Source organism: Scleropages formosus, chromosome 24 (genome assembly GCF_900964775.1).
Source record: "Scleropages formosus chromosome 24, fSclFor1.1, whole genome shotgun sequence".
NCBI lineage: Eukaryota > Metazoa > Chordata > Actinopteri > Osteoglossiformes > Osteoglossidae > Scleropages > Scleropages formosus.
The window spans coordinates 4,606,450-4,628,479 of NC_041829.1; the positions used below are offsets into that span (position 1 = coordinate 4,606,450).

Consider the following 22,030-nt stretch of genomic DNA (forward strand, 5'->3'; position numbering starts at 1 on the left):
CTGTTCCTTTTTGGCACCACTAGAACATTCACTTTTTCACTTGCTAGCCATTTTAAATACAAAGTGACTTGAAGGGAATCACAAATGAAACGTTTTCTAAAGACACAGTAGCTGCTGGACACAAAAACACTGACCGAGACCCAACCAGTAATGACTATGGAGTGGTCATTGTTAGACCTATTACAAACAAACACTGGCATAAAATATAAAAATAAATAAATAATAAATGAAAAGGCTAAAATAATATAACAAGCGTAATGGGATAGCTGTCGCAAGTCCAGGTAGTTGTAAGTTGACTATGTCATAAGTTGAAGAGCACCTTTGTTACAGACATAAGCGACAATGCTCGTGTGTTTGGTGATATGCGTAGCCTCGGTCGGGCAGGATCTGTGGCTGTGGTGTCGCAAGAGTGTGCAGTGACAATGACTTTAACAGAGGTGCACCATGGGTGAACACTTCCCAAATGGCCTGTAATAGTGAGTGTGTTTTACCCCTAGGTGGCTGATTCCATCCCAGCACAGGTCAGTGCCAGTCTGGCCCCTCAGTGGCCTTGCCATGGGTCTCCCATGTGACCCACCACCCATTCCCTCCCACCCCGCTGTTGGAGACGTGTGCATGGCAGTTAACCCCCCCCCCTCCCCCCCCCTTCTGGCTGGCCGTCTCTGTCTAGGTTACCAAAGACCTCGAGGATGGAAGTACTTGAAGGCTGAGCTAATGGCTCCAAAATGTCCTCAAATTAGCTCTTACATGATTCAACCAAGAGGTTTAAAAAAAAGACGATTGTACCACAGTCAGTGCTGTTGGCACTCCAAAGATTGTTTAATGCAAGCAATAGGTTTGGTCACATTCTGAATGTGTTACCGTGCCTCTGCTTCCTTAAGGAGCTGCTGCGAAATTCACATCTTATTCATTTCAAGGAAAATGCATCTTGACGCCATCCGACGAGTCTCACTTTCAAGTACTTTCAGCCTCGTTCTCCCGGAATCCCGGCAAACCGGAGAGCGGCGTTCCCTTTCCCCTTGTGCCCAGCTCAGAATTGTTCGTTTTGTTTCTAAACCCCGACCCAAAAAGAATTAATGCAAGAAATTAAAAGCACAGACTTATAGCATGTTTACATTTGTGAAAGATTTGTTTTGGTGCCCTTCTGTCCTTGCTGCTGGAATGCTGACGTGAGGTTACCTCGTATTAGAGTACACCGAATGGCGATCTGAAATGAAGAGTCCCCGTCCTCCCCTGAGGTCTTCCTTTGCTCTGGGGTCGAGATTTTAGGTTTGAAATGGTGACCTCTGAAGTTCAGGTTTGTTTCGGTTCCTCCCGGTCGCTGCAAGGAGGCCCTGCATAGCAGCACCACAGTGCATCGCCGTCCTCTTTCTCATCTGCTGCGTTGACAGCCACTGAACATACTAACCTCAGAGGCACCCGCCGATTGACCGCAGTAACTGACCGGGGTCGGGGGTTGCTTTCTTCGCAGCTGCGTAGCTCCTTCAAGCAGGCTTTCGGCAAGAAGAAGTCCAACAAGCCGCCGTCGCCGCACTCGGACATCGAAGAGCAGACGGACTCCTCGCTGCCGTCTTCACCCAAGCTGCAGCCTGCTGCCAAGCAAGGGGGTGCCTCCTCGCTCAGGCCTTCGCCCTCCACTACCGAGTGAGTCCCAGGAGTCTCTCTCTCTCTCTCTCTCTATCACACAAACTCATAGCAAACACATCCCAGCATAACATGCACCCCCACTAGAACTGATCCCTGTTCTGCCCTCCACCTCTCTCTCCTCGTTCAGTTTCCTTTAGATCTGTTGTCAAATTCTGCCTCGACTCTGTCTGTCTGTCTTTAGCAAGTGCTTTTGCGATAGCAAGTTTTCCCCCGTTTGGATGCCCAAGCGACGGCAAAACGGCCACGTGGTGTACAAGCACCGATCTCGGTAACGGTGCTCTACTGCATGACTTTTGGCGTGTGGGTTGCCCTCATCTGCCTGTTTTCTAACGTCGAAGCAACTGCCGAGCCTCTTAACCACTTTAAGCACTTAAGATCAGACTTGTAAAGGCGTGGATTTGCTGGTCCTTCAGTTGGAAGAGAACGGTAACTGCAGCCGGTGTGGTTTTTCCCCACTCTCCTGGAGGTACAAAACAGACACCTCTTCTACACATATTGGGTTAAAAGCCTTTCTTATGCGGCACCGTCCTGCAGATTTCAGCCGTTCTCCGTATGCTGCCAGGGTGCCAAACAAAATGCCAGCGGTGAGAGAATTTCGTCACCTCTTTGCATATCTCTGTCAGCAGGTTGGAGTGGCTCTTTTCCCAGAGTTCTTTGGTGCTTCTCGCAGGATTGCAAATTAGCTGTAGTTATTTAACCCAGAATTGCAAATGTTTAGAATGGGTTATACACGGTTTGGGTAGCTCTGGAGCCTTACAGCACCTGGGCTGTGCATTTGGTCATGGACTGAAATCCAGCTCAGCGTGTGGAGTGTGCATGTTCTCGGTGTTCGCCTGGGTTTCCTCCAGGTGCTCTGGTTTCCTCCCACAGTCCAAAGACATGTTTTAGTTCACGGGGTTACCTTTAATGTGTGTGTGTTTGTGTGTCATATTGTTTTGTTGTATAAATGGTAAATGATTGAAAGATCCATACTGCAGATTATCTTACATTGCAAGTCTCCTTGGACGAAGGCATCGGTTAAATACTAGTTAATAGCCATTGTTGCATATGTCAGTGTGGAGGAAAGCATCTGCTGAATGAATGAATGAATGTAATGTAAATAGCCCAGTAGAACACGTGAGCTGCATGTCTGTGCTCGTTTTAACTTCAGTGAACAGTTTGTATGTACAGCATACAGTCTAACTGATATTTTGGAATTGGGCTGTGTCAATGACACTGTAGGTTGGTGTCTCCTGCCTTGCTGTCGAGGTCATTGTGTGTGTACGTGTGCATAGGCGTGTGCGCGTAGGCCTCTGACCTGACTGCTGTCTCCTGCCGACTCCCCAGGCTTTGTGAGTGCACTGAGGCAGAGGCTGAGATCATCCTGCAGCTGAAGAACGAGCTGCGGGAGAAGGAGCTGAAGCTGACGGACATCCGCCTGGAAGCTTTGAGCTCTGCCCATCAGCTGGACCAGATCCGAGAGGCCATGAACCGCATGCAGGTTTGTACTGTTGGTGCATGGAGCTAAAAGCACTACCGCACAACATCACGCCCACACATGGACTCACCAGAAATAATATTAAAAAAACCCACAAATTTATCATGCAACATTGTATGAACACCCAACTCATATACAACAGGCTGCTGGTAGTGTAGTAGTTAGAGTGGTTCAGATCTCACCTCTAGTTGTAGTACCCTTGAGGAAGGCAAAATTGCTCCAGTAAAATTACCCAGCTTTATAAATGTGTCAATAATTCTAAATAGCTTAACGTTGTAAGTCGCTTTGGAGAAAGCATCAGCTAAATGAATAAATGTAAATATAATAAATCTTAAATCATTACCAACAATGAAACTAGTTTTACATTTACATTTAGCAGACGCTTTTGTCCAAAGCGACGTACATCTCAGCAAAAGTACAATTTATGCACTACATTGAGAGAAGGAGACATAGCTGCAGACATGTAACTCTCAAGTAAACCTAGTTTGTTCCCCACCACTTGATGCACCAAGGTTCATCGTTCGAGAAGGTGCATAAGACGCAGGATGGACAAATCCCGATACCCTCCCACCAATTTTTTTAATATTATATTTAGTATTTAAATATTAAATATTTAGTATTAAATTCAGCATTAAATCTGATAAAGACAAATGATCACTTTCAAATTTGTCCCGCAGTTGGATATATTATCCATCTTATATTTGTAGTAAAGACAGCAGTATTTCGCTGCGGTTGACTTTTCCTGCCAAAATTAGCGTCCTTTATCCTAGTTCCAGCCTGATTTGTAACGTCAGTCTCCCTTCGACAGCTTTCCACCCTCTCAGACCCTGATCCTGCCAGAGGACTGCTTATCTCTGTATTTTAATTGAACTATTTAAAGAATCCTTTTGTAGTAATTTCTACCCACATATTTCCACTCGGTGCTGGCCTTCGCGACAAAAGCTTTTAATTCAGCCTGCACGTTTTGCAAAGTTCTTTTGTATGGGGGATATACAGAATATCAGGTTTTATTCCACACAAAGTAGTAAATTGGTGCCATCTTTCATTAAGTTTCTCCATGAACAACCACAGACATGGTAAGATTTTCATTTCACAGCAATATTATTAGTCTGTTTGTATACCAAATTCTGTATAGACAGGTTGTTGAACTTCTCCTTTGGGGGGGGGGGGTCCACATCCACCTTGATGTTCCCGTGGTCAGATCCCATCCAGCATATGGACCACTAGGCCTTTCTGAAGGCCCGAGTCTCATATTTGTAGTGAGCCCTCTACTCCCAGTTCCCGCTGCCTTGTGGGACCTCTGCCTGGGTTCCTCCAATGCCCCAGTCGCATTAGACACAATGCAGCAAAAGCCCCTATAGATCCAAATAGGAGACGAACCAATATCTGGGTTCCAGCAGAAGTGACCTAAAGTGTGGGGATTTGAAGGGTTCTGTGTGTTACACCTGATCTGTCCTTTGCTTTTACTCTGGGTGCAGAGTGAAAATACCTTTTGGCAGCAGATTGCTGTACTTGTGTAGCTGTCTGAGCCAGCTGGCATCACGGGGGGAAAAAGCCCATGTCTGGGAAAAGCAAAGTGCCCTTACTGTGATGGCTCAAATACCTGTCCAACAATGTGGACAGAGACAACCACACAATCGCAGAAGGTACTCCACAGTTCAGTTTTTGCCTGATCGGCATAGATGTTTCTGCCACGTTCGTTCGTCCGTCTGTTATCACCAGCTGCTGCTGTAGTGCAGGGCCATGGTGGTCCAGCTCTTATCCAAGAATTATAGGGTTTGAGGCAGGGTACACAGTGCACTGGATACCAGTTCATAGTAGGGCCATCACACACTCGTTCACTGACACACACTGTGGGCGTTTAAGAGCCGCCAATTCTTTTTTTACTTTCGGAAAACGAAACCTCCAGAATCACGTCGGACTTTGCCGCACGGGAAGGGACAGATATATCTAATATCATCTACGTTTGACTTTTAACTGTGAATTCACGTGAGTTATTAACTTTCAGGGATGACTGTTTATGAGTGAATTGAAATCATTTGTCTGTTTAAACACCATTGTCACACTGTCGGTGTCCCTTTTACCGCAAGAACGAAATCGAGCTGCTGAAGGCAGAGAATGACCGGCTGAAGTCGACGGGGAGCAACACTGCAGCCCCGCCGGCCAAGACCCCACGGCCCCCTTCGGAGACCTCCAGCACATCGTCGTCGTCCTCGCGTCAGTCACTGGGTCTGTCGCTCAACAACCTCAACATGACTGACACCATCATGTCAGGTGAGCTGGTGGCTGGTTTTATACCAATAAGTCTTCCATATTCCAGTCACCTTGATGCTGAGTAAAAACTCTCACAAAACTTTTGAGGATGTGTTCCAGAATAGAATGGGAGTGGGTGGTTCTAGTCCTCAAGGGCCACGTCCCTCCAGGTTTGAGAGTTACCGGTCAGGTAGCACTTGACTGTATGCAACACACTAAGGTCATGCTCCTCTCCAAACTGTGACCGCACTTGGGAAGCTGAGGATGCGCATGGCTGTTTGGGAGGCTCCAGTTGTGCGTTTTCCACCTCATCGATGGGACGGCTGCCGACCGGGCACTTGAACAGCGGGAGTGCGATCACCGCTGGACCGCTGCTTGTCCCCGGGTGCGAGTGGGGTGCTCCCCAAGCGCAGGGACGCTTAATTGATGGAGGGCTTCACTCTGCTCTCGTGCGCATGGGAGGAGAGGGGAGGCGGGGGCACTGTGAACGTTATCACTCCTGCGCAGGACCCATGCTCTGCCAAGCCGCTGGAATATAAAACATCCTGCACTTTATCTCCGCTCGGAGGGACTGCTTGCTAAGTATAAATAATACCTGTAGGATTACGCTCAAAATGACTGAACGTTTCGCAGGCTGCATTTTTAATTAATTGCTGTTGCTTATTTAATTTGTAATATTTGCCAAGTAAGTAACATCAAGAGTGCGCTCTCAGTATTCCTGTCGTTTACTTATTTAGCTGACGTGTTTCTCCAAAGTGATTCACAATGTAAAGATACGTAGTTATTTATCATTTATACACATGAGTAATTTTTACTGTTTCAGTCTAGGCTGAGTACCTTGATCAAGGTTACGACAGCAGGAGGGTAGGATTTGAAAGCTATGGTGCTAACTCCTGTGGCACCTGCTGGCCCAAAAATCACAGATATTGCACTCCTCAGGCAAAAGACTATAAGAATGGGATTTTGATCCTATTTATAAGTGTTGGGTTCAACACAGCCCCAGTTGGTCCTTTTTATGCTGACACTGGAAGGATAATATTTTTGAAATCTTCACTGGGGAAAAATAGCCACATATAGAAACTTCTAGGAAAAACCAAAAACACTTTCCTACTTCCTCCTCACAATGTCTACATTAACTACAATCTTTAAATCTCAGTCTCAGCAGCTAAATCACAACCGGAATGGCAGATTATGGAATTTTAGAAATGTTAATATTAATTCAATTAAGCCATAACTTTTAACACATGAATGCTCTTACACGCTGTAAGCACTGAGCTGTGGATTAGCAGTGTATCACCGTAACTACCTGGCCATCTCATTACTTATATTAGTTGTTACTGAAATTACGTACATATTATTAGAATTTATGCTCCCGGTGTGTTATCTCGTTGTCGAAGAACTTGTTTGGCGCCTTGCGTGGAGTTGTCAGTAGGAAGCTCCAGAAGGCAATACAGACTTACACTTCCCTGGAGTAACATGTGCTGAGAGTTGTATTCTGATCCCACAGACATCCTGCTGGATGAGGGCTATGAAGGGAACCTTCGCAAAGAGAGCCGCAGCGTGAGAATTGTGGTTGCCATCCATAGCAGCTCCACCAGGACCAAGGTGACCGCCCTTCAATATATGCTAATCGGCCGCGGTTTACATTCCTGAAGTCGTTATGAAAACATTTCCTTGCGTGATGTCAGTTTTGTTGTCATTAAACATCTGATTTATGTATTTGTAATGCAGCTCCTCCCTTTTTTTAAATTTAGGGGGCAAAATGCCACGAGTATCTCATTGGTTCCATCGGCGTCAGTGGGAAGACTAAGTGGGATGTCTTGGATGGTGTGACAAGGCGCTTATTCAAGGTAGGATCCTTACTCAAGGTTATTAACCAACACTGGTGCTGTAAAACTCCACAATGGCCTCTTGTAAGATCTGTCAGACACAGTCAAATGTTGCGGCTGTGCACACATCACCTGCTATTGCCCACAGGGGCAGTTGTGGGAACTGACCTGCCACTCGCATGTTGAGGTGTGCGCGTGTGTGTGTGTGGCAGGAGTACATGTTCCGTGTGGATCCAGCGACCAACCTGGGCCTGACCTCGGACAGCATCGCGTGCTATCGACTCAGCGATGTGGTGCGTGCCACTGGTTCCGAGGTGCCCGAGCTGCTGCCCTGCGGATACCTGGTGGGGGACAACAATATCATCACTGTGAGCCTCAAAGGTGGGGCCCTTTCTGAAAACTGTCAAGGATCATGATGATTGTGTTATTCATTTACCCAACACTTTTCTCCAAAGCAACTTACAATGTTAAGCTTACAATTATTTTCCCATTTATACAGCTGGGTAATTTTACTGGAAAAATTTAGGGTAAGTGCCTTGCTCAAGGGTACTTCAGCTGGGGGTGGGGATGGAACCTGCGATCTTTGGATCCAAAGACAGTAGCTCTAACCACTATTCTACCAGTTAATACTAGAGGTTAATGTTCCTAGATTGTTTAAAGATGTGTGTCAAATAAATGCAACTGAGCATCAGTGGAAAATAAACGGGGACATTGTGTTGCAGGCAAAATGAGGCTTCCCTTGTGTTTCCTACACAAGTGGAAGAACACAAAAATGTAAAATTCAGTGTTCAGATGTGTTCACCAACCAGTTTTGAACACAAAATAAAATAATACACCTAGAAACTAAAATATCTGGTGAAACATTTTTTTTTTTGCAAATACTAACATTGTGGATTAGTATAAACTGGTTCACTTAACACTTACATCATTATTTAACTTTTCAGTATGACTGGTGTTACGCACACACAGAACCTTTTTCTGTTACATTAGACAATATTAAATATAATGCAAAAATGATTACAATATTTAACACAATTTTTGAGAAATTTGAAACAAACTAAATGCCATTGCCAGTTGTATTACTCTTAAGGTACCCTGGCATCGATCTCTTTCCTGTGAAAACAGCTTGTTGTGATTCTAGCTTCTTGCTCATGGATCATGGTTGACGTTGTGTCATACCCCCCACCACCTATCTGGAGGAATGTTACTGTACCACACTTATGTACATTCGATATTATTAGACGTGTACTCTGGAATCTGCTTTTAGTGTAACAGTGTCACCTGCATGCACAGCCATATCACTCCTCAGATTTCCTTGTACATGGCTTCCTCACCCCTGTACTATGGTAAAAGATTTTCCCCTAGCATTGTTGATGGCACTGAAACTCAGCAGCTGTGATTTATGTATGATCAATGAAACGCATTATTCCTCAGCACTAGATAATTGTGTTTCAGGGCAGTTAGAGGGTGTATTGCATTGCACTTGGTGGTCATTACTCATGTCGCAGTGAGACAAATTGCCACTTACAGCTGTCTGCACAACTCCAGCAGAGCACGTGGACCTTTGACCAGGCTGATGGACTGATATGAGTGCAATGTTTCCCTTACTGGGACCAAAAAAAGAATTCAGTACATTCCTGAATATGGAAATAAGAAGATTTGTTCAAATCATTAAGTTCCTGATGTAATTTCCCTAAATTCCAAATGTGTATTTTCTTTAATTTTCAGTCATAAATTAATATTTACTATTATTAGTGATGTTTTGGTGACTCTCTCATCGGATATTAGATGATGGATTCAAAAGAGACAGGTTCAATTCTCATCTCTTGTTGTAGAGCCTTTAAGCAAGGTCCTTGGCTTGAATTTATTCAGCTGGATAAATGGGTAAATCATTATAAATAGCTTAAGTGATACACTATTCCTTTTTTCTGTGTTGCAGGTGTGAAGGAGAACAGTGTAGATGAGCTTGTGTTTGACACCCTTATCCCCAAGACCATTATCCAGCGGTATTTGAACTTGCTGGTGGAGCACCGACGCATCATCCTATCCGGACCCAGTGGCACTGGCAAGTCCTTCCTGGCCAGCAAGCTGGCCGAGTTCATCGTTGCCAAGTCTGGCCGGGAGTTCACGGAGGGCTCGGTGGTCAGCTTTTGCGTGGACCACAAGTCCAGCAAGGTAGGGAACCATCATATAGACAACAAGCAGCCTGGCTGAAGTGGTCCTTGTGTAACCAAATGGTAACTAAATCAAGCTCATTATTTAATATTTGTTACAGCAACATACACTTATTTTTTTTAGATAACTCAGAAGAGCTGAAAAGTAAGGTGTGTACTGCCCTCACTTTATCCCCAGCTTATGAGCACAAACGGGAGTGGAAGACTGTTTGTTTGACTGTAAACCCCACTCCTACGCCCAAGTCGGTCAAGGCTTAATGGAGATGCCCATCAAATTCACCCATGGGCCTAATTCTGTAGAAACCTCAGATAAAGCATAATAAATTAAAATTTCTCTTTAAACCTGTTATGTTTTGGTCTGCTGCTTGTCCTATACTGTGCTACAGAGTCCATCCTGGAAACACAGGGTGTGAGGAAGGAAACTCTGTTGGTTTATTAAATTATATTCAATTAAGTTGAAATGTACAACATTTCTGAGCATGTGGCCACCTTCGCTTTATTATCTATGCAATCAATAAAAGCAACAGAAAAGTGATTATTTGCTGGGTAACTTCTGTAAAGGTAGAGTTGTTTGTAGGTTGGAGGTGTTTTATTGCCAACTAGAGGCTGCACATGGAAATGCAGGTTAAATTCACCAACAAATCTTAGAAAAAAAACTGAAACTCTTTCCAGTTCATTTTAATTCCATTTTCAAAATGTATGACTTGAATGTTCATACGGTAAGGACCCAGTGTATCAGGCTTACACAACGGTTTATGTGCATTTCTTCAGCTTAAAAGACCAATTATTAATGATCGGAAGAGTACGAATGTGCATGAGAACAGCATATATGAGGTGACTCTCAACTCAATGTCATGCAGGACCTGCAGCAGTACCTGTCCACACTGGCAGAACAGTGCAGCTCAGCGCAAGGCGACACTGAGCTCCCAAGCGTTGTCATCCTGGACAATCTCCACCACATAGGCTCCCTCAGCGACATCTTCAACGGCTTCCTCAACTGCAAGTTCCACCAATGGTGAGAGATATTGCTCCAGTTCTGTCTCCCTGAGAACCTGCTAGCCCTGTTTTTGTTTGGATTTTAAAACCAGCTGCATCCCAGTGATCCTACAGTATAATAATACATTTGGCAAGTTTGCAAGTATCATTCAGTTCTATTTCAAAGCAGTGCATGATCTGAAAGACAACAGAGTGAAAGGAATTGCAGATGACTGTGCCTTCATAACCAGTTGCTTTGCCATTTGTCAACTGCCTCTTCTGCTTTTGTATTTTTCTGCCTCAGCCCGTACGTCATTGGGACGATGAACCAGGGAGTGTCGTCCTCGCCCAACCTGGAGCTTCACCATAATTTCAGGTGCATTGCCCTGACTGTCCAAGGCATGGCCATCAATATGGGCAGGGGCTAGCTTGGTCTGGGACGAACACAACCAACAATGGGGCACAGGTGTCTCTAAAGTTAAGGAGCCGGTACTCCGAGCATCACCGGGAAAAATGCATAAAGTGATGTAAAGTGTACGGTCTGTGTCGTGCTCTTTTCAGGTAATATGTACAGTAGAATATTGCTTATTCATTTGCATATCCCACCAGGTAGTGCCAGGAGAGATGGTACACTGGGTCGCCATGTTATGAAGGCTGGAGTTACAGATTTTTGGAGATACATTTAATTTTTATTTATTTCCAGTTGCTTCCTTTTCACTTCTCTTCAAAAATTAATTGCAGAGCAAACTTCAACCATGTTTCCACATCCAGCCATTGGTGTAATCGCTATTGTATAATTGATAATATGGATAACAAACTAGGGGGACGTGGTGGCGCAGCGGGTTTGGCTGGGTCCTGCTTTCTGGTGAGTCTGTGATGGACTGGCGGCCCGTCCTGGGTGTGTCCTGTCCCGTCCCCCTCCAGCCTTGCGCCCTGTGTTGCCGGGTTAGGCTCCGATTCGCCGCAACCCCGCTTGGGATGAGCAGTTTCAGACAGTGTGTGTGTGTGAACAAACTAAATTGGCCATACATTTTCTGCACATGTTGATTCAAGGTAAAATACAGGAATATAAAAAGTCCTGTGACAGGCTGGAGCCCAGTGCATTGTGTTTCTTGTCTCACACCCTGTGTTTCCAGGTTAGGCTCTGGACTGCGGTGAACCCGCAATAGGATGAGCAATAGGGATGTCAGTATTATGAAGCTTTTATTGACATAATGGTAAACGTGAGATACGAATGGACTTCCAGTCCCAATTTTATTTGTGAGGTGAGCGCCCAGTGTACCAGGATACGTAAATCTTTATTCTCACAATATATCCTCTGACACCATCGTCTTGACACGGCCTACTCCTTTGTTAAAGGATTTTTTCTCATCTCATTTGGCTATGGTTGTCAGTTATTCGTGTTTATTCCATGTTTTGTTGATTAGCATTATTTAAATGTGGTCTGCATGCCTGTCAGTGAGTCAGATGTGATCTGTGACATAGAGAGACAGAGGGATTAAAGCCCTCACTAGGGAAGGCCCTTATTTGCTTGGGTAATTAAGTGCGCTAATTAAAATGATGTAATAAGTAGTAATAAGATGACGAGGTACATAATTCTGTGAGTTTATGAAGAACTTATCAAAATTAAACGCAAAAGTCTGTACGTTGTCAAAGACTGGCAAAATAACGGCATGTATTATAAATATTATTGTATATTTATTGAATATACAATTTTTTTATCTTTAGCAAGACAAAGGGTAGTATATACCTTCGTGAGTCACTTATACTTTACTTGATCTTACACCAAAGCTCACGGCGGTGTGTCGCTCACGAATTGCTCCACGTCACCCTCTCGTTCCTGCGCCCAGGTGGGTGCTGTGCGCCAACCATACGGAGCCGGTGAAGGGTTTTCTGGGCCGATTCCTGCGGAGGAAGCTGATTGAGACGGAGATCGAAAAGAGCGTGCGTAGCAACGACCTTATCAAGATTGTGGACTGGATCCCCAAGGCGTGGCAGCATCTCAACAGCTTCCTGGAGGCCCACAGCTCTTCCGACGTCACCATCGGTGAGCGTCGGGTGACCGTGACGGCACCTCTCCCTAGTAATAGGTCGCTGACATTACCTCCGTCTCACGGTAACTCCCTCCAGTTATGGGAGGTGAACGTTTCTGCGTCACACATTTATGAAGTGGGGGGTAGATGAGATGAACTCAGACCTTTTCGAGGTGCAGAACACGCTTCTCCGTGGTTTGATAAATTTGAACAGCATAGATGTGTATATGAATGCGTATTAATATATCATTGTGTATATTCCAAGGCCATCTGTCTGCATACATTAAAGCTGTTTCATCCATTGGACAGGTCCTCGCCTCTTCCTGTCCTGTCCGATGGATGTGGACGGCTCGCGCGTGTGGTTCACGGACCTGTGGAACTACTCTCTGGTCCCGTATCTGCTGGAAGCTGTGAGGGAGGGGCTTCAGGTAGGTTCCTCTTTCTCTGTACGCGGTCGTACTGGGGTAAAAGTCAGAAAGTAGGTCTCGTAAAATCCGCCGTTACGCACTCGGTCCTCTGTGTACAAACGCAACTAGGACTTTAAGTTGATTCATAACTGTTTATTTGCTGGATAGGCTCTGTGGAAAATGTCAAATAGAAATAATATTTTACATTTGCATTTATTCATTTAGCAGACTCTTTTCTCCAAAGCGACGTACATCTCAGCGGATCGGATGCTCCAGTGGCTGGATATAGAAACGCTGTTTTCTCTTTGTGACCATTTTTGCAAAATGGATGAGTGAATGAAATGCAATTAAAATGAATAAACAAATTTCGATATTTTTGAAAATTCATAACCCAAATCGTTCGTTACACAAGGACCCAGTGTGTATAGTTTCTCGTTAAAACTGATTTGAACTGCCTTTGCTTAGAGCAGTTCCTCTCCATCCTCCCTTTTGTCCTCCAGCTGTATGGTAAGAGAACTATGTGGGAGGACCCTTCCAAATGGGTGATTGACACCTGTCCTTGGAGCTCCGCCTCCCTGCAGCATGACTGGCAGGGCCTGCTCCAGCTGCGGCCCGAGGATGTGGGCTACGACGGGTACAGCTCTGCCAAGGAGGGGTCTTCCTCCAAGCAGGTCTCCCAGAGTGACACCGAGGGCGACCCACTGGTGAGAAACACACACACACACACACCCACACCCCACCTTTTGTGTTTCCTTGAGATATTTAGGAAAGTGCAATCAATAGCTGTAAGACAGACCATTATTAATAAGACAAATGGCAAATGTGTAAAATGTGTAATCCATTAAAGGTCCTGAACTAGTGGTTTCCAAGGAGACCAGCTCGGTGTAAATGGAGTGTGAGGACACGTTCACTCACGCCTGGCCTTGTCTGTCAGAAAGAACGAATGCATTGGTCCGAGCGAATCGCTGCACCGCGTTGTTTGGATGACTGGATATTAATTCCAGTTTGTGTGTAATAAGAGCTGTGTGCAGTCGGGGGGTGGGAAGAGGCTCCCGCAAGAAAACGTCATCAGAGCAGCTCAATCGCAGTCACTTGCTGCGAGTGCAGTGACCATCCAGTGTTCCTCCTGTCCTTATTCCTCTATGATTCATGACAAATATGCATGACAGAGTATTAAAATCCTTATGGGGAAACTGCCCTAAATAACAATAGGTCTGGGGTGCCCTGCCTGTTCTGGTGAAGGGCCACAGTCATTATTGTTAGCAGGTTCAAGGGCCACATGTGTCAAAATCATAGTAAGTGACATACTGAATCTCAGATTTCTTAACTAGTCCATTTTATTTTATTGTATTTTAATTAGCTGGGCTGTGTGTCCTAGAGTGTGTGGCTGACTTGAATCATATTATCCTGCGCCTCAATAGGATTTATAGTACTTCTAGTAGGTACCGTAAATACTGATCATTTTACAAGTGTTCACATGCAGTTGGATACCCCTGATCTAAACCTTCTGTTTTCAGGTCTGATTTGTGCTCATATTTCCAATGTATTCCTGTCTATTGAAAAATACATAGATGAAAACAACTCTGCTGCCATATCGTTTGCTGTCGCAGATGAACATGCTGATGAAGCTGCAGGAGGCGGCCAACTACTCTAGCGCACAGAGCTGTGACAGCGACGGTCACCACGGCGACCTGCCGGACTCCTCGCTGGAGTCCACGCTGTAGGGCCGGGTTCGAGGAGCGCCAAGAGGTCGGCACAGCCGGGCGGGGCTGGGCAGTGCACCGCTGCTTAATACTTCCAAGTCCCCGTGGTGGGGAGGGGAGGGGTGGGGTGGGGTGGGGGTGGTTGTGAGAGTGTTGCAGGTACGAGGCAGCCTACTCCAATGGGAGCACATTTGTCGGGGCATCAGAGTAAATGCAGCGAATATCCATGCTTTACCGTGGGTACCTTTAACTGGAAGGAGTGCCCTGCAACGGGGACCCAAAAATTTCAGGCCAAACCTTCGAGGATCAAATTATATATAGCTGTATTATGAGGAAACTGGAATTTTAAGTGAGTTTTATTTTGTATTAATTGCAGACGTTTACAGGGCAAACTGTTTTCGTTTTAACGTGGTGCTACAGAGACGGTGAGCGGCTCCCCGACTCAACCCTGACCTTAGTCGGGCCGCGTGGCACCGATCGTGCGATCGGGACCACTGCACCGTCCACGCAGCCTGTCCGCCAACAAGCACAAGCAGCGGGTCGTGCAGCGTCCGTACAACCGCTGCTCTGAAACACTGGAGAAGCGCCGACCCCGTGTTGCGGTCGACGGCCGAGCGCACGCTTAAACCTGCGTCCATCTCCGACTTGGTCTTTAGAAGGGGCCTCTCTCCCCTCACTGGTCAAATAGTGTTTCCCCAGCAGAACGCTGCTAGATGCCATCGAGCGCCGCTTCCATCGAAGAACCTGACCAAGAAGGGATCAAGATGCATCAATGGTGCTCTGCCGCTTCCCCGCTGCCTTAAAGTGATGATCCAATTGGTGAGAAGCATCACGTTGGGCGTTCTGAACCCGTAAAACGATCGCTCCCGGACAGCTGGGTAAAGAGGTACTGCCGCCGTTCGGCTCATATCCGCGAAGCACATGTTTGCCGTTGCCGAGTGACCATGAGGGAAAGTGCACTTCCTGTAGATTAGCTGCAGGTGGGGGGGATATCCCACAGTTCCCATCAGCTGCCTCATCAGCGGTCTGATTTTATTTTTTTACCTGTTTACTTTCACAAAGTGTGGCTGTTACTGACGCGGGAAAGATGGGTTTTCTCTCTATTTTGTGTTTTTTCAGTTTTTTTTTTTCCTTTTTTTTCCTAAGCCCAGTTGACCTGGGCTCACTTGAACAGGCATGAGCACAAGCAATTTTTTTTAGTTTTACTTCTATTGTATTTTTTAAACTATATGTATATAGCCCATGAGCATGTGTTTTAAGTGCACAGAGTTTGCTTTCGGTAGACTTTGTGTTAAAGGCGTTTGTCAGCTACGACGAACTAAGTGAGTTGGCGATGACGAAGACGGATGCGACTTGCCGGGTGGCTCCTTACTCAGTATTTAATCCCTCTCCTCTTTTGTTTCGAACATGGGTTGGTTTTGCACTCTTTCTGGGGCGGGTGGGAGAAAACTGTACATACGAAGTGTTGCACAGTGACTCGGACGCATTCTGCCCTGTTGATGTTCACATGATGCTTAACTTGCTGAGAATCTCTGTACTTTGCAAATGACGAACAACTGCGAACCAGCTGTTATGAACAGGTGTGCATCGTCTTGTAATGACTGGTTGTATTGCCTATGCAGGAGCTACACAATATATAGAAGCATGTGCCACTTTGACAAAGTTCATGAAAACGTCCACTGTACCACGGTTCCGGGGGTGTGGGCACAGCATGGACCAATAGAGCTGTTCTGTCAACGTATGTGGTCAGGTTTGTATGAAAAGGAGCATATTTAAGCAGTCTGAGGGTTAGGGGTTACTGTGGGCTTGCTTAGGGTTAGGGTTACAAATACAAAGCAGGGACAGTCATACCTTCACATACCTTTTCCTGGTCATTGCTACAGTATGTCCCGTGTAGTTCCCTTGCTGGAGGCCAGGCTCAGTTTCAGATTGATTGTATCCGTTTCTTTGCTGTTATCCAGCAATTCAGTTAAAGGTTTTTTGATTAAGACTAACTTCTACATTTATTTTCGTTATCAAGTTCTGGAAGTTAGGTGAAATACCAAAATTTGCAGACCTGCGGAAGTTGATGGCAGAGAAAGCAGGATTCTTGCTCACTGGCAGCCGGTGCTATCAGGTGATTCAGACGACCACATCATATTCCTATTTGCAGTTTACAGCTTTGCAAAAAAAAAAAAAGTACTGTCAACGACGTCAAACTCAGGACAATCCTGCTTTCTGTGCTCGACTCGTAGGCCTGCCGTCATGGCATTTTGACCCGTGGCATCGTTCAACATGGGCTGGGGGGGTGCCTGGCGGTGGACACATGGCACTCAAGTATGCCCCCCCTCCCCCAAAACAAAACCCAGCAACTGAACAGCTGTATTGCAGACCATGCGGCCCCCCCATCCCCCCTTTTGTGCGCATTGTATGAAACACTTAAATATTTGAGACCATTCATAACAGCTGTGTAGAGGCCATTGTGGATAAATCCACCAAGTGACACGTCTCCAACTTCTTTGCAATGACATCTCAGTGAGTTCAAAGCGTTTACTACTTTGACTGTTTCTTTCCCCCCTTTTTGTGAAACATTTGTCTTCAAATGTTTTATATTTTGTACATTTGTATGTAACATATCATGTAAATAGACAGAGACAGCGATTTAAATCATCGGGAGAATTTTGTAGTCTTTGTAAAGCCCTAATAAATATAGCATTTGGTGTCACCAGAGCGAAGTGGAGAAGTGATTCTTGAGTCTTGATTTTCTTGTCTTTGGAGGTCGAGAGAACACAGCAGACTTGGGCCGCTCCTCAAAGGTCGTGTGTACTGCTCTCTAGCGGTCTGTAAAAGCCTAGTAACAAATTATGGGCATAAGTGTCATACAAGCAACTTCAGTCAAACAGTCTTGACCTGTTGATACAGCCGGGAAACTTTTACTCTGTCAGTTCAAGGTAAGTATGTCGGTTGAGATACTACAGCCGGAGGAGGGGTTTGAAGCTGCTTCTCTGGGTGCAAGGTGGCACCTCTAAGCACCATGCCACCTGCTGCCCTATAGTTGTGGATTAGAATCTGAGATTTTATTTGACCCGTATTGAGAACGCGTGTGTGCTGTAAATATCCATACCCAGTAGATGCTTGTGTTAAGTGCATGTTACAGAAGGAAGTGTACTTGTGTGTGACTGTTTGCTGTACCAGTAATAAACTCAAACATACTGTGTGTGCATTATGAACTGCTGTAGACACACTTGCTCCCAGGCTATGAAGAAACTTTTTTTAATGTTTTTTTTTTTTTTTTTTTTAGCTGCACAAGCGGTTATTGAAATTGGAAAGATGTATTTTCTCACCCACTTAATTTTCCATTTGTAGCAATAATTCTGAACTAGTTACCCTCCAAGCTGATAGGTGGCAGAACCGCACACCCAAAGAGGAGAGGATTTAGGGACCATCAGCTTGTGTGTCCTGACGGTGTTTCTAACATCAGAAGAGGAAGGGTAATGTTGCCATGGAAACCAAAGTGGAAATAATGAAAATGAAAGTTGAAAGAATTTCAAAAAAATCACATTTATGCAAAGAATCCAATGAACAATGGGGATTAAACGAGAGACTGTAGAGCTGTTTTAGTGCCAGTAATTTTGAATTGGCACTAATTTTAGTGTAGCGTCAAGTTTTTTTTAATTTACTGTAACTACATCTGAGACTTTTTACCAAAAAAAAAAAAAAAATGAACAAACTGAAGTTATAAATTACTAACAACTTCTTTTTCAGCATTTTCCCCCCTACAATAAAACCTGCGTAGGGCAGCCGGCTGTTACATAAACACTCATACTGACTGAAGATGATGACCAACCGCCGTGATGGACAAGCGTTACCACGGTGAACCGGGAAATCAAGTTATACTGCAACAATGCCATTGTTACCTTGAATCGGATTTAGAAGTCCTTTTCAATCTAGAATGCCCAGGAGGGGTGGGCAGCCACTGGCACTTGGACCCCGAGAGGGTTTTTTCTCCTTTAGCTTTTAGTTGGGAGTTTTTTGTTCCTTTCCTCTGTGGCCAGTAGGCATACTTAGACCTTTGATAAATGTGTTGATGATTGGGACTTCCTGTCCCAATTGTGTTTTTGAAGTTATTATAGAGCAGATGCATATATCCTGTAATGCTAAAGTAAAGTGTACTGTTTATGTAAGAGTAATTTCTCAAAATTTGAACACAATGACAAATGTTGCTTTAGATTGTAGTTTTGTCATCTAAAAAGGCAATTATATTAAATTGCAGTTGAGCCCAAGCCTTCAGGAATAGGTCCGATGGAAGAAGGTACTAAATGTCAGGTGGAGAGTTAACAGTCCACATTGGTCTCTGTTAGTCTAACAAAACACCTCCTCAGCAATATCCGCTCCTAGGAAGAACCCATTAAAAAGTGACTACGCCAGGCACCACTTGTATTGAACTAATAATTGATTTCTTAATCTCCTCCTAATGAGAAATAATTTTCCCGTTCCAAAAGGCACGATGGCACCTGAAATTTAAATACACACAGGTGCCATTAGTATGGGCGGTAGGCGGCTCTCCCCCGGTTCAGCTGTTCACAGAGTAAAATTACATTGCTTTTAGGAGCAACACTCTCCTCTGGATTCCTCTCTCTCTCTCTCTCTCTCTCTTTCTCTCTCTCTCTCTCTCTCTCTCTCTCTCACACTTTTTCTGAATATTGAAATGTCTAACTTGTGATGCTGTCAATCACTGTGCCATCAAACTTAGTCCCACTTATCTGATGATATGCTGGATTTGGTGTGTCTGGTAAACAAACTCAAGATGAAACATAAATACAACTGGAATGAAAATGCAAAAAAAATAAAATTAACCTCCTGCTGTGGCTGCCTACAAGAAGCATTTGATCCTTAATAGGAAGGAAAGATGGATATGATTAGTTATTGACCATGTTTGGCTCTGCAGCTTCCATAAGCACCAATGGATCAGAGAATTTATCTGAATTTTACAAACAAATCAGATGCAGGAATTAAACGAGGTTAATGGTTATGCTTCACTCGGACTGCTGAAATGTAAATGTTGTCATAGTAATTATAAATCATATGGATGTGGATTAATTCTGTGCCCCTTCTGAATGGTCCCTATTAACAGGCATTAATACACATTGGAAAAACACAGAATACTGGAATCATTCACTATATGTGGTCATACATTTGAAAACGTTTGATTTAGGCACTTTGGTTTTTCTCTCATTCTGCCTCTAGGTGCCAGTCTTACATTGACTATTTCACTGCCCTTCTGTGTAGTTCCACAAATACACTTCTGTGTTGAAATGTATGTATCTGGGGCATCTGACACGTCCTTTATGCACAAGAAAAAAATGAACCAGCATCCCTTTTGAACAGACGAGCTTAAAAATAATTAAGGAAGTGTGCTAACCACTGTTACATAACAAAAAATTATTGTTCTATATCTTGTACGTGGGTAAAAAAAATCCCTGAGCCCTAAAATTCAATCAGCCTCTCTGAGCTGTGACTGTCAGCTAAAGTGAACGACTGTGCGACCATCTGTAAGGGTTGAACCCCTGCACGCACGTTATACTGTACATAAACATCCTGCCTGCGATTTTACGCAGTAAGTAAATTATAGTGCATTTCAATCTGCTTTGTTCTTTCCCATGGCAACCGAAGACCTGGTCCAGAAAAAAGCTTTGAAAAGCACTTGATGTCTCAGGTCGCTCTGACTGCACTGACCGGATCGCAGCGCAAGAGTGACGAGTTGAGCGTTGTTTGGCCCGTTCTATGGCGCACAGATGCGGAAGAGTCCAGAAAGGTGGATAACCACCAAGTGGACTTGGGTAAAACTGTTGGGGAAATGTCAGGTCTGTCTGATGAGATCATTGATTTGTGAATTTTGTCACTATGTTTGCCTGTTAAGCAGGTTTCCTCATTCTTGGATCGTCCCCAGCACCGTGTCCTCTGGGTGCTCCTGTCTCCCAGATTGACCATCGGAGCATCAGTGCCAACGGGTACAGGTCACTATCGCAAAATACTAAACGAGCCTGCGCTGTCACTGTACTGCTAAAGAGGGCGGGAAATACTTGCCTGCTCTAACTTACGAGAGGCCTAAACGCAGCAACAGCACCGAACGTGTAATTTGCTGCATTTTGTGATGGATTCCGTGAGTTTCTGTGACACACGAAAGGAGTCATGTCTGTCATTTCTTTAGAGTTAAACTCTTCAGGTGCAAATGGCTTAAACATACTTTTTTTGGGTTTCTGCACAAAGAAGTAAATTAAAACTACACTTGTAGACATTTGTTGTAATACTATTCAAGCCCAAAGTTGGAATTTAGGAATAAGCACAATAACTATACAATAAAATAGCCAAAAGGAACTGGGTACTGAAAGCAATGATTTGAATAGACAACCGATGAATCAATAAAGGTGGAAAAAACTAAGTTTGTTGTTGCTGAAAATCAGACCTAAATGGGGAATATTTCATTGTGAGGGAAAGTGCTGTTGCATCAAATTCAACTCATAGTGACCTCATGGTTTTTATGGTAAGTGAGGGTACAGAAAGGGTTTACCATGGTCTCCTTCTGCAAATACTGCTGGACTCTTCGCACCCAGATCCACATTCAAACCTGAACACTCAGCTCGGATACTGAGAGGCACCACAGCACTACCTGCTGTGCCACCATGCCAATTTTGTGAAATCAATAAGCTGGAAGACTTGCTCCTGGATGCCCTTCGGTCGTTTTTGCACGGCTGAAGTTGTCACTCTTCCAGGAGGCCAACCGCCCCCTGGTTCTTGCCCCGTGGCCTGCCATCACACATGGACACGCCACTTTGTCCAAACATGCCTACGAGTGACAGAATGCAGCAGGAGGTTACCACACAGCTGTATGTGCAGGTAGGTGGTTAGGGGGATGTTTTCCTTGTATATCCTCTGCCATCAAAGTACGTCCCTAAAGGACGTCTTTCACCCCGAGTAGCCTTACGAGCTCATAATGTGACAATGTTGAGCTTGTCTCATACACGCGCACACACGGCTGCACATGAGTGGGAAAGCAAATCGTTTTGTCCTAATCACCTTATCCAAGCATCATCTAAAGTCTTTAGCTTTTAGCTCCTCAGTTTATACAGCAGGATGATGAAGTAACTCATACTAAGTGCTTTGCTCATGGGTCAAATGGCAGAGCTCCTCCAGTTCCAGTCTCTAAGTCCAGTGACTTCAGATTGCTCCTCTCGCACCTTCAACACATGTGATTCAGCTAATTGTGAGACCCTTGATCAGTCAGGATTGCTGATGGGGATCTTCAAGAAGATCTTGGAGAAGCACTTCCTGAGTCCGCAGATGAGCCTCTGCCAGCATCCGGGCTTAGCATCACCGCAGGACACCTTGAGCAGGATGCGGAGACAAGAAACCGGACACCAAAGTGCTGAACATCAAGTGAAAAGGTGGAAATGAATTTTCTCCTTCGAAATGATGCCGCTCCCAGGGGACGCGACAGGCGAGACGATCCCCTTGCGTGAGCGTGATGCTGCACACCTTCTTGCACCCTCTCT

General features: G+C 44.9%; 1 protein-coding gene across 1 annotated transcript in view; it reads left to right on the top strand.

The window, feature by feature from the left end:
• The window catches only part of nav3 (neuron navigator 3), a 156,331-nt gene extending 141,735 nt beyond the window's left edge, over nucleotides 1-14,596 (top strand). Inside the window, exons 27-40 of the mRNA XM_029248669.1 lie at nucleotides 498-521; nucleotides 1,472-1,644; nucleotides 2,974-3,127; nucleotides 5,215-5,398; nucleotides 6,885-6,982; nucleotides 7,132-7,227; nucleotides 7,419-7,587; nucleotides 9,146-9,381; nucleotides 10,241-10,395; nucleotides 10,660-10,731; nucleotides 12,206-12,402; nucleotides 12,698-12,816; nucleotides 13,296-13,499; nucleotides 14,406-14,596. Of these exons, the coding sequence (XP_029104502.1) occupies nucleotides 498-521; nucleotides 1,472-1,644; nucleotides 2,974-3,127; nucleotides 5,215-5,398; nucleotides 6,885-6,982; nucleotides 7,132-7,227; nucleotides 7,419-7,587; nucleotides 9,146-9,381; nucleotides 10,241-10,395; nucleotides 10,660-10,731; nucleotides 12,206-12,402; nucleotides 12,698-12,816; nucleotides 13,296-13,499; nucleotides 14,406-14,519 (1,995 nt within the window). The 3' untranslated portion in view covers nucleotides 14,520-14,596. The remainder of the gene's footprint in view (nucleotides 1-497; nucleotides 522-1,471; nucleotides 1,645-2,973; nucleotides 3,128-5,214; nucleotides 5,399-6,884; nucleotides 6,983-7,131; nucleotides 7,228-7,418; nucleotides 7,588-9,145; nucleotides 9,382-10,240; nucleotides 10,396-10,659; nucleotides 10,732-12,205; nucleotides 12,403-12,697; nucleotides 12,817-13,295; nucleotides 13,500-14,405) is intronic.
• Nucleotides 14,597-22,030: the final 7,434 nt, after the last annotated feature.